At 33.8% G+C, this 11,363-nt stretch overlaps 1 protein-coding gene across 4 annotated transcripts in view; it reads left to right on the top strand.

Annotated features, from left to right (window-relative positions):
- ATF2 (activating transcription factor 2) overlaps positions 1–11,069 on the top strand; it is an 80,796-nt gene extending 69,727 nt beyond the window's left edge. For 2 of the 4 annotated variants that reach the window (XM_007451077.1, XM_007451075.1), the window contains 2 exons: positions 3,739–3,844; positions 8,472–11,069. In XM_007451077.1, the coding sequence (XP_007451139.1) occupies positions 3,739–3,844; positions 8,472–8,698 (333 nt within the window). In that variant the 3' untranslated portion in view covers positions 8,699–11,069. Of the gene's footprint in view, positions 1–3,738; positions 3,854–8,452 lie in introns of all 4 variants that reach the window. The other 2 variants (XM_007451078.1, XM_007451076.1) reach the window with 2 other exon arrangements.
- Positions 11,070–11,363: the final 294 nt, after the last annotated feature.

The raw sequence follows: 11,363 nt of genomic DNA, 5'->3' as shown, positions 1-11,363 counted from the left end.
CTTCCGATCTTTCTTTGTCAAAACATTTCAGAGTTAAAGTCATGATTTATGCAACTACCTTATCTAAATATTGTCTATCTTTATATTTAAGTCCTTTCCTTTATACATATGGGTATGAGACTATAATTCTTGAATGTTTGGATTAATTTGTTGAATTTTGCTACATTTTATCAAACGATTTTAAAAATGCTGGCCAGGCTTTGGCAAACTCTTATAATTCTGCCTAATGTAAAGGTTATATACCATAATGAGCCTCCTATTTTCAACCTCTGCTTGACCTGATCTTGACCACAAGCTTATGCTCACACTTAGGGCTCTACAGCTCAGCTAAATCCACTTCCTTCAAGGTTTGGCCTTCTCTTATTCCTAATCAGCACTCTACCTGTGTGCTTTGCAGTATTTCACACAGTCCCAATTCTTTGCTAGCAACCATGTCCCATTTGCTGCTTTCAGTCTAGTGCTTGATACCAGTTTTTAAAGAAATTGAATATTAGGATACAATAATAATACAAACTATTGATTTAATTTAACCTTTCAATCAAAAATCACTTGAGCTTCAGGATTACCATTAGGAAAATCTCTTACCGTTCTAAAACATTTTAGATCAGGATGATGTAAAAAATTAGACTAAATTTGTATTGAGCATAGCTTGAGTTTGTTGGGGTTTTTTTTCTTACAATTTCTGTCATTTAAAAGGTGTAGGGGGAAAATTGGGTTATTTGAATTTTGGATGAAGAATAGCATATTTGTGTACTGTTATCACTTAGGTATATATAAATTATAATGTTCAAACGGTTTTATTTTTAATTTCCTCCTCTCTTCCAGTTTTTTTCTTTCCCCAAGTTGTTTGCTCTGTTAAGTGTGACTCCAATTAAATTCAGTTAACACAAATATAAGTAAGTTCTTGTAACAGGAATCAAATACCTTACCTCTGAAGTCCTTAATGTTCATTACCCATTGTTAGCTAGTGGCATCTTTAGTTTCTTCAGTTGTCAGTGGACCAGGTAGTCTAATTAGATGAACAACCAAAACACCAGCAACTGTTAAGTTTGAATATAGAAACTGATATTCCATTCCATCAGTTTCAAACCTGTCATTTAAAGAGAGATTTTGAATGTATATATTTAATTTTGAGTTCATAGGAATATTGTTTTATTGGTTAATCCCCAGAATTATTTAAATCAACTATTTTGTATCAGATTATCAACTTGTAACTGCTCAGGAATTTTATCTAATACAGCATTTTGTTTCATAATATGGTTTATAATGAATGTCCATACAGAGTATTTAGTTGAGAAGGCATTTGTGATTTTTAAAATTCTGTAATTGAGGTGATGCTATTAAACATGCCAATTTTCATTTTCTGACTGAGAAAATTAACAGTGTGACTATGTTGGTGAGGTTGTTAGCAATAAATAATGAAATTAGGACCCCTGACCAGTTTTATATTATTTAAGCTATTTCATTTCACCTTCTTTGGTGTTTTTTACCCCCTGAAAGTAGATTTTAGAGAAGACCATAGTAATTCTGTGTACTCAGTCTGTGCCAGGCTGTGGGCTATGCTCTGGGGATACAAAAAGCAAGATAATCCCTGCCCTTGAGAAACCTCAATCTGGCAGAGGTGGCAAATAAGTAAACTAAAAATTACAATCCAGTGTGATAAGTACTATGTAAATACACACATACAAACACACATACATACATACATGTATATACGGCTGTGGGAGCACAGAAATTGACACCTAACTTTTCCTATGCATATTTATATTGTACTGAGTTGACGCTTTTAAAGATGAGTGAAATAATTAGCAAGGCAAAAAGGTTTTCTAGATGGAAGCAACAGTATATATTTAGTTAGCCATATGAAATTTCTATTTGTATAGGTCAAAATGATTAAATATTGATTATTTAATAGGTTCAAACTAGTGAGAAGGGTGGTCACAGGTACCAGATTATAAAAGATTGTGTATTCTTGACTAAAAATACATATCCAGCCCTATTTCATATTATAAAAATTAATGAGAGAAACTTGTAGAATTGAGTCTCAAAATCAAGCTGACACAGCAGAGAGAGAAAGTAACTTTTTTTGGATAATATATGTTGAATTATTCATAATATGGGTTCCCATAGTGTCATTAATAAAGAGCTATAATTGGTATTGACACTAATGACGACTTCAGTATTCCATAGAAATTAGTTTTCTAAATAACAGCTTGTTTTTTAAAGCAAACTTTTAACCTTTTCTTTTTGTACTTTAATCACTATACACCCATTTTGTCTCAAATACAATATTCTAGACATAATTTAACCTTTTTATGAATGGTTCAGAGTTCTTGTAAGCATCAAGAACAAGCATTTGTTCTGTGCTTAAATATAGTGTTACAGTTTATTGTTATTGGGGTATGAGGAACTATCTGACCCGACAGACTTGCCTTTGGATTGCTTAACTTTTATTCTTTTGATTTGTATGTTTCTGTCATTGATCACTTAAGGAGGCATAATGAGTCTAATCTACTAAAGTATTTTACCTTCAGCTTTCTGGTTAAGAGACTGAGGGATGGAAAAAGAAGTGCTTGAGCTTTTATGTACACCTTTTTTGCTGTATTTCTTCATTTAGTTTTGGGTTCATGGATAAAATGTGAATGGTTAATGTAAGTCCAAATAAGTAGAGGTGTTTGTAAGTTAAGATTTGTTAATGTTACCAATTTATTAAATTCATATTATTTCTAACTCTTGAGTATTGGTAATTATCACTAATTTATGTGTTAATATTTGGGGGTGACCCAAAGGAATTAATTGGACTCTCAATTTGGAACTTTTACATAGAATCTATCAGTTAATGCATCCAAAACAAAGACTGAACTGCTCATTCTGTGATAAGGAGTAGGATAGGTCACCATTGATTTATCAGATTTAAATTTAGATGTGTACAAATGGCCTAGGTCAAAGGCAGTTAAGCCATTTCAACATTACATCTGCTTTCACTGGTTCCGTGTCCAACACAATGCCTTGCGATGCATTTTAGGTATCCATGATTCTTTGGTTATTTGTGTTTTCCCCTATGGAGCTTTTCCTAGTTTCTAGAAAACTGCTTAATTTAGTTTCCAGGACAAAATTTTTACTTCCATGTGAATAGAGTCAGTGAAATTTTATCCTGACTCCCCTGATACTTCTAATTGTTCAAATAATCAAAAAGAGCATGTCGGCTCCCCTGGTGGCGCAGTGGTTGAGAGTCCACCTGTTGTTGCAGGGGACACCGGTTCATGCCCGGGTCCGGGAAGATCCCACATGCTGCAGAGTGGCTGGGTCCGTGAGCCATGGCCACTGAGCCTGTGTGTCCAGAGCCTGTGCTCCGCAACGGGAGACGCCGCAACAGTGAGAGGCCCACGTACCGCAAAACAACACAAAACAAAACAAAACACGTAACGTGTAAAAAATACCTTTGATAGGTAACCTGTAGTATATAAGCAGTCACAAGGCAAATGATAATGTAAAAAAATAACTGAAAAATGCTATCCAGTTGTGGTGTTAAATTTTTATGTAAGTTTCAGGGTCTATATAAATGCTAAAATATAAAAGCTAATGTATAATGATTAAACATTTAAACAGCATATTTCGTTTATTCCTTGGTGTTCTTTTAAAGATGTCCGATTTTCATATCTTAATCTTCACTTGTTTTAAACAGTAAAAAAATGTTAGTCTGATGCTGGTAAGGTACATAAGTTGTTTCTTCCCCAGAGTGAAGTCACCCTGCTGCGCAATGAAGTGGCACAGCTGAAACAGCTTCTTCTGGCTCATAAAGATTGCCCTGTAACCGCCATGCAGAAGAAATCTGGCTATCATAGTGAGTAATGTTCCATTACCTATAGCCTTAGGCTGCATCAGTGAAATACTGCCAGAATGAACCAAGCTACCGTTAAAAAAGTGGAAACTGCAGTTCTGATATTTAATGTTAAATATCAGAAGTTCTGCAAGTTTATTATGGAATGGGGGATATACTTCTTAGAATCTAGAGTTTTTAAATTTTCCTACTTCTAGCTTTTTTCTAGAGATTACTATAAATAAAATGGGTTGGTTAATAATTTAAAGTATAGTGTAGTACTGATGATACTTTGTTTATATTCTCAGAGTAATACTTTTCTGGGACTGACATAGTGAAACACTACTACTTTTCTAGTCTCCGTTTAGTAATTTTTTTTTGTCTTAATCTGTAGCAGATCCTATTCTTTCTTAGATATCAGCATTGTGCAATTTTATTGTTCTGAATCTTTAGATTGACTCTTCTAGTTAGTCATAAAAATGCTAAAATAGAACAGTATTTAAATTATCTGCTTGTAAGTTTCCTTTTAAATATTTACCTTCAAAATGAGATTCTTCTGTTTTCAGCATTTTAGAAGTTAATTGTGCTTTTCCTTCTTGTAATGTCCTTTTTTGATAAGGTGCACAATGTTGGAAGCAGCTGTTACTGTTGAATAAATGGCCAATTCTGTCCATCGTACACAAATTTGTAACAAATAACAGAGCTGGGAATGCATTAGGCAACATTCATAATATATAACCCACAGCTTTCACTTTTATGATTTAGTGATATTTCAGAATATTTGTAAATGTGAAAATTATTTCAACCATATGTATCCACTTCGTTTTAATTTGCCAGTGTCAGTAATTCAAAAGAAAGAAACATTTTGTATTGGATGCAAACAGTTCCTCAGGTGCTTGCGATAAAACTTAATGGCCACCATCTTTACTTGTAGTCATTGTAAGCAGTTTCATCAGAATGGGCAATATTTTTTAATTTAAAAGATTCAGTAGATTGAGCAACTCCCCGTTGCCATATATTTAGAACATTGATTTTTGTCAGTTTTGAGCAAATAAATCTCAGTCCTTTGATATCTAGTCATTTTGACAGGATTGTGAAACACATTGTGGAGTAAATTGGAACCATATAGAAATATGTTTGGGGTTTGTATTAACAGTGATTGCTGCAGGGATGAGGCCATTATGGCTCCCATCTGACTTAACAACATAATCTCCTTTAGAAGTTACTGAGGTCAGCATTATACATACATGATTTTCTTTTTTTTTTTTTTTGCGTTACGCGGGCCTCTCACTGCTGTGGCCTCTCCCGTTGCGGAGCACAGGCTCCGGACGCGCAGGCTCAGCGGTCATGGCTCACGGGCCCAGGCGCTCCGCGGCATGTGGGATCCTCCCGGACCGGGGCACGAACCCGTGTCCCCTGCATCGGCAGGCGGACTCTCAACCGCTGCGCCACTGGGGAAGCCCCATGATTTTCTTAACAAGAGAGCTCTCTTGAATTTTGATAGTTCAGAAAGAAATATACAAGTGATTCTATAAAATTAGAAGGAAAATTAACTCTTAAATTGCATTCAGTTTTAAATTATCTTCAATTTTTTAATCTTAGTTAATTTATTGGATAACCCCAACAGTTTTATCCCTGTTATCCAGGCAGTATGCTCAGCAAATGCAAGCCAGTTTTTTATTTTAAGCAATAAAGATATTTTTAAGTGTATATATGTATGGTTTTATATGCTATATCCTCAAACTGACTGAAAATCTAGATTAATAAGTTTTTAGTGAAGGTATACGAGGTTGTGAAAATGTAAGAAATGAATAAGACATTTTTGGGTTTGGGAACAGTTCCTATCTTTTATCCTGTCCGGTAATCTAGATAATCATATTGACTGAGGTAAGTATAGTTCTTGCATAAAGTTAGTTCTCTTCAGCTCTTGGGAGATAATTGGATTTTGTAGAAATTTCAAATTTTTTATTTTCAAATTTGAAGTCTTTGGGAAAAATCTGACTTCTCTGTTGTTTAATAGTCAAGGTAAATACAAAGATTGTTTAAGTAAATGTTTAAATCCTGGAGAAAATGTGGAGAAATTCACAAATACCTAACACTATTCATCACATTGTAGCACATAGCAATTGCTAATAGTGGTGAGCTATAATACTAGTTAACTCAAAACATTGTATATAGAAAACTAAGGTTTAGTAGAAATTAAGGAATCTTACAAAATCTTGCAGGTAAAGGTGACAGTATAAAGTCACACAGTCATAGGGTCTCTTTTTTAACACTGGGAAGTCCCACGTCCTAGGAAACCCCTCAGTCATGGGAAAACCGTGACAGTTGTCGACCTTAAGGGTCAAGTAGTATATAAAATGAAAATGAAAATATGAAAACATTTTTAATGTTTGGGTTCTTTGAAGAGTAAAACATAAGAGTAATCTTATTGCCATTAATTCATATTCTGTAGATCTCTGGGCATAATTAACATTGTATTATAGTTGTTGCTGTAATCCTAAGTGGGAAGAAAAGCTTATTGGGCCCAGAATTGTGAGCTTATATTTTCATTAATGAAAATATGTATAAACATTGGTGGAACTTCAGAGAGAGTGAATTGTCAAACAGCTGGTTTCTTTTAAGTAGGGCCAAAAGTGACTCTGTGAGTGCAGTAAGATCGCTTGTATCTTTCTAGAGCTTGTGATTATATTAGTAATTTTTCTCCCCTTACCATCTAGAACTGGACATAGGTGCAGCTGTATCACATTATAAAGGTATTTTATACATAAAATTTATAATTACATAATTTATAAGTGAGTACCTGCTTCTTTGTACAGCCTAAAGATTTGTTTTACCAAATTCTGAAAGCCTGGAGGTAGATAAGCACTTGTCCCTGACAACTTAACTGTTTCATTTTGAGTCATCGCCTCCACAGTATATTTACATTTCCTTATACCACTCATCACAGATCAGCCTCTCTATTTCTGAAAGCTGTTATATCCCTAGAACGTAACATTGAAAGGACATTTTGTTGTCATGTTGCATAGTGGTGAAATAGAGGGCTTTTTACTGTTCTCTCTAGTTAAACTGTCATTTGCCAGTGTTTTCTGTGAATGTATAACAATTGTATTGGCTATATAACTGAATTGTAAATATTTTATAACATTCATTATTGCTTGATCAGAACAGTATCCTTTCTGCTTTATATAATTTTAAAAAGGATTACTGATTGCGCTTTTTTTTTTTTTTAACTGCATCTTGAGGTCAGATTTTTATCCAGTGGTGTAGTTTTGCATTTAAAGCAGATTTATAGAGAGGGTGAGATTCTATCACATTAAAATTCTGTAAGAGCTACTATATTTCAGAAAACCCTCAAAATGAAGAATTTTATTTGAACTAAAGTTGTACTTGCCAGATTCCTCCCCCTCTATCTTCTACATTACAAATCATGGGGTAAGTCCTACTTCATGGGGGTCCACAGTCTTTTAATAGTTGACTTTCAGAATGAGCACCTGGCCGTCAGTAAGCAGGCCAGTATGTATTGTCAGATTTGATAGAAAGCCAGCTTATTATACTTCTAAACACTAAATAAAAATTATTTTAGAGTGTTCAGAAAGAAACAAAGCTAAACAGTACTGTTTAGGGATATATACCTATTTGGTAAAACTTCAAAGAAAAAACAAGGGAATGGTAAAAGAAATACGTATCAGAATGGTGATTGCCTTTGGTGAAGAGAGGAGCCTCCAAGAAGCACGAGTGTTACTAGCAATTTTCTCTTTAAGTTGGGGGCTGGGTTCACAGGTGTTCATGCTATCATTGTGTCTCATAACTTGCATACACTATAATTATTTGTGTGTGTTGTACTTAATCAGATTTTTCACTAAATGAAATTATTGGATTCTCTTCCATTAAAATAAGAAAGTTGAAGATTTGTTGTTAAAGCCTAAACAATGGTAGATATATTTTCATAAATATTTAGAATGCCCTTTCCTGAATATCTTTTCAATTACAGTATCTTGAGTTTTATATGGATTTTTATTTGAATCTCGATTAATTCATGCATCTATAACAGCTGGTGGCATTTAGATTCTAAATATTGCTTATTCTCATGTGTATGCATCATTAGAATCAGGTCTTATAATCATCCATTGCTGCCTTAGATGGAAAGTCAGCCAGAATAAAAATTGTTCTGCAGAGAGAATTATTTGAAGATATAATTTGTATGTTAGAATTCATTTTGTTTATGCATATGGTTATAAATTTTTTAATCTTTTAATAAGAATGGCATGTAGGCAAACAGACTGGTTTTGTTAAATGTGTTGCTGGGGTAAGTGTTTGATTATATCTATAAGAGACCTATCTCCCAAATTCCTACCCAATTTTCTTTCTTAACACTATTTAGCAAATAATTCTTCAGCTCTCTTTTATGTGGCACTGGGCATTGAGGTGTTTCCATGTGCACGCTTGTGCCTTGTTTAGCCTGTTACAGACAAAATTGCCTACTTCATGACTTCTAGCCACCTTTCAGTTACTCAATTCCAGTCATACCAACTTCTCTAAACTGATTTCTGTAAAATGCCATCTAACTTTTTATTCTGTGCATTGACTCAACCTGATAAATTCTTACAACTCTTTTAAGAAACTGAGTAGTTTCCTTTTTTCCACTCAGCTGCTGATAAAGATGATAGTTCAGAAGACCTGTCAGTGCCGAGTAGTCCACATACTGAAGCTATACAGCATAGTTCTGTCAGCACATCCAATGGAGTCAGTTCAACTTCCAAGGCAGAAGCTGTAGCCACTTCAGTCCTCACGCAGATGGCGGACCAGAGTTCAGAGCCTGCGCTTTCACAGATTGTCATGGCTCCTTCCTCCCAGTCACAGCCCTCAGGAAGTTGATTAAAAACCTCAGTGCAGCAGTTTTAGATACTCATTAGTGACCTCAAAGGGAAATCAAGGAAAGACCAATTTCCATTTATGCGAAGTCTGTGGTTGTAAATTTTTCTTTTTTTACTTGAAATTAAATTTGGCTCTAAAGTTGGTGTAGCAGCAGTTGATGATCAGACTGAACAACAACAGTTTTTAGTCTCTGGAAAAAGACTGATTTTGCTTTTTTTATAAATATTGTTAGATTTATTCATTTTTCTGTGCTCAATGTGTAAATTGTATTATAATTCATTGTGGTTTATTTCACTTTTAATTTTGTGGTGTTTTAATAAATGGGGGTGTTACTGAATCTCTCTTCCCACTTCCATTTCTTTTGACCACCTCTTAACCCTCAACTGTGATGGTAGTATTGTTATATCATTTATACCAAAGTTCTGCATAGTCCCTATTGACTTTGTAGTGTTAACAAGGTCATAAAAGCACTAGCAAGAGAAATATAGAAATTTGCTTTTAATCTTTTTGCCTTTTATTTTGCACATTATGCAAAAGGAAGAACATTATCGAACACTTTTTAAGTGAGTGAAACATGGTAAAAGACATACAGTGCTTTTATGCACACTTAAACTAAATGAAGATCAGTAACAGTGCGTTTTTTTTTTTTAATTTTAAGTAGGCATGAATTTTGGAATCCTTTATCATTTCAAAAATGACTATTTTTTAAGGCTTAAATTCAGTATTTTAAACCCTATGTTTTGAGACTAACAGAATGTGAAATTATTATATAATGTACAATACAGGGTTATCAGATATCTAATAATTTTTTGAAATTAGTTTTTGGTTTTGTTTTGTTTTGTTTTGTTTTGCAGATTTCAGGTTTCAAACTGAGAAGTTTATGCATAATCAAGTAAGGTATGGTTGCCAGAAAAGCCTAAAAATTGCTACTTAGAAAATTTAAGACTGTTTACCCCCATTGTCTTGTACTTGCAAGTTAACTTGTACTTATTCTTGTGAAAGCACTGTCATCTTTTAGTAGCAAATTTTGATAACGTTTCTCGTGGGAAAAAAATCAGTATCTATCTTTAGAACAGTGTAATTATAATATGGGAAACAAGTGAGTGAGTGTGTGTGTGTGTGTGTGTGTGTGTGTGTGTGTGTGTGTGTGTGTCTTTCAATAGTTCATGCCAGCAATCTTTGCTTGAATGTTTAACGATGCCTTCAGTGTGATGCTGGCCAATAGATGATTGATTGCAATTTAAGATGTCATTACTGTGCAGGCTTGGATAACTAACATTCCATGATGTAGTTTGTTTCTGATGAGATGATTGTAGGTACACTTTTCTCATTATCCAGTCATCTGTGGGATACTGAGTTTTCTAATGTGCCATTATCTATTTTTATTCTGCAGTTATGTTCAAAATACAGTACAATATTTTAAAATAGACAAAATTGTTAAAAAATAAAAATGTAGTAGACGTGTGTAAGAAAACTTTGTAAAATAGTTATGAGTCCTCCCCAGTAGCAACTTCTGGCATTCGAGCAGGATCCATTATGTAAATATCTGTAATGCATTTATAATAAGTTGTGTAGTTTGTTCTGCATCCGTACTACACTGTTTGCTAAAGTCTCAGTGCCATCTCCTAACGAGACTGACATTTTAAAAACCGGTATGGAATATCCTTGGTAATTCAAGGAAATATTCCACCTGCCTAAGTTCCAAACTGGGAAACATTCAGATTATACAAATGACATTTCAGGACTTTTAATTATGAAGATAATAGGAATTTTATTCTTTGGCTTATTAAAAATACCATTTTTGGTTGATAATTCTACTTCTAAAATTTTTTTTATTTTTAACTGATTTTATAATTTTCCAGTAATTTCTAATCATGATTTTGCCATAGTTATGCTAAGGAGTTGATCTCAAAGGCACAAAATATGAAAATATATCTCAAAGGCTGTTTTTTTAATTGTACTTTGGATGGATTAGGAAAAGCCTCTGTTTTTCACTCTCCTGGGTCATTCAGTGCATTTTTCTTAAATTTTATTATTTATGCAAGTTAAAAGTTCTTTGGTAACAGGAATTCTTGCAACTGTAAAATAAAACTACATAGATGTAAGAAGTCATGTAAACAGTTAATGAGCTTATTACCAAGGTTAGCAAAACTTTCATTGTAAATCAGTCTGTACTCAGCAAATAAAAATCATTATTAGTTGTATAAACACAAATTCCATTTTGACTTTCAGGATGTCACACTACTTCTGTACCTAGCATTTTGAGTCCTTATATTTGCAATGTTACACAAACTGTACTATTTTCTTTTATGTGCAGTTTGCATGAGTAAACCATCAGAGAATAAATTTTATCTTTAAATTATGTTCATAATTTGCTTGTTCTTACCTATCCTTCATAAGATAGCATCACCTGATAATGATGTTTTTCTCCTTCAGGGTGTTTATTACCTGAGAAGAACCTGATATTCTTTCTATTTCTGTGATAAAATTCATTCCTTCTCAAAGAAGACCTTTCAGCTGCAAGGGTGTTCAGGCCTCTTTCCTCTTCTCTGAATTCACTTTAAGCCTCGTTGATAACAAAATGAACCTTTAATCTATGTCTGTCTCCAACCCAGAATATTGCCTGAGCCACACACCAGCCTTTGGTTTATCTTAGTGACTGCCT

The sequence above is a fragment of the Lipotes vexillifer genome, unplaced genomic scaffold, assembly GCF_000442215.2.
Source record: "Lipotes vexillifer unplaced genomic scaffold, Lipotes_vexillifer_v1.1 scaffold645, whole genome shotgun sequence".
NCBI lineage: Eukaryota > Metazoa > Chordata > Mammalia > Artiodactyla > Lipotidae > Lipotes > Lipotes vexillifer.
The sequence above is the reverse complement of the archived record's forward strand: the minus strand, read 5'-3'. Positions and strand labels throughout refer to the sequence as shown.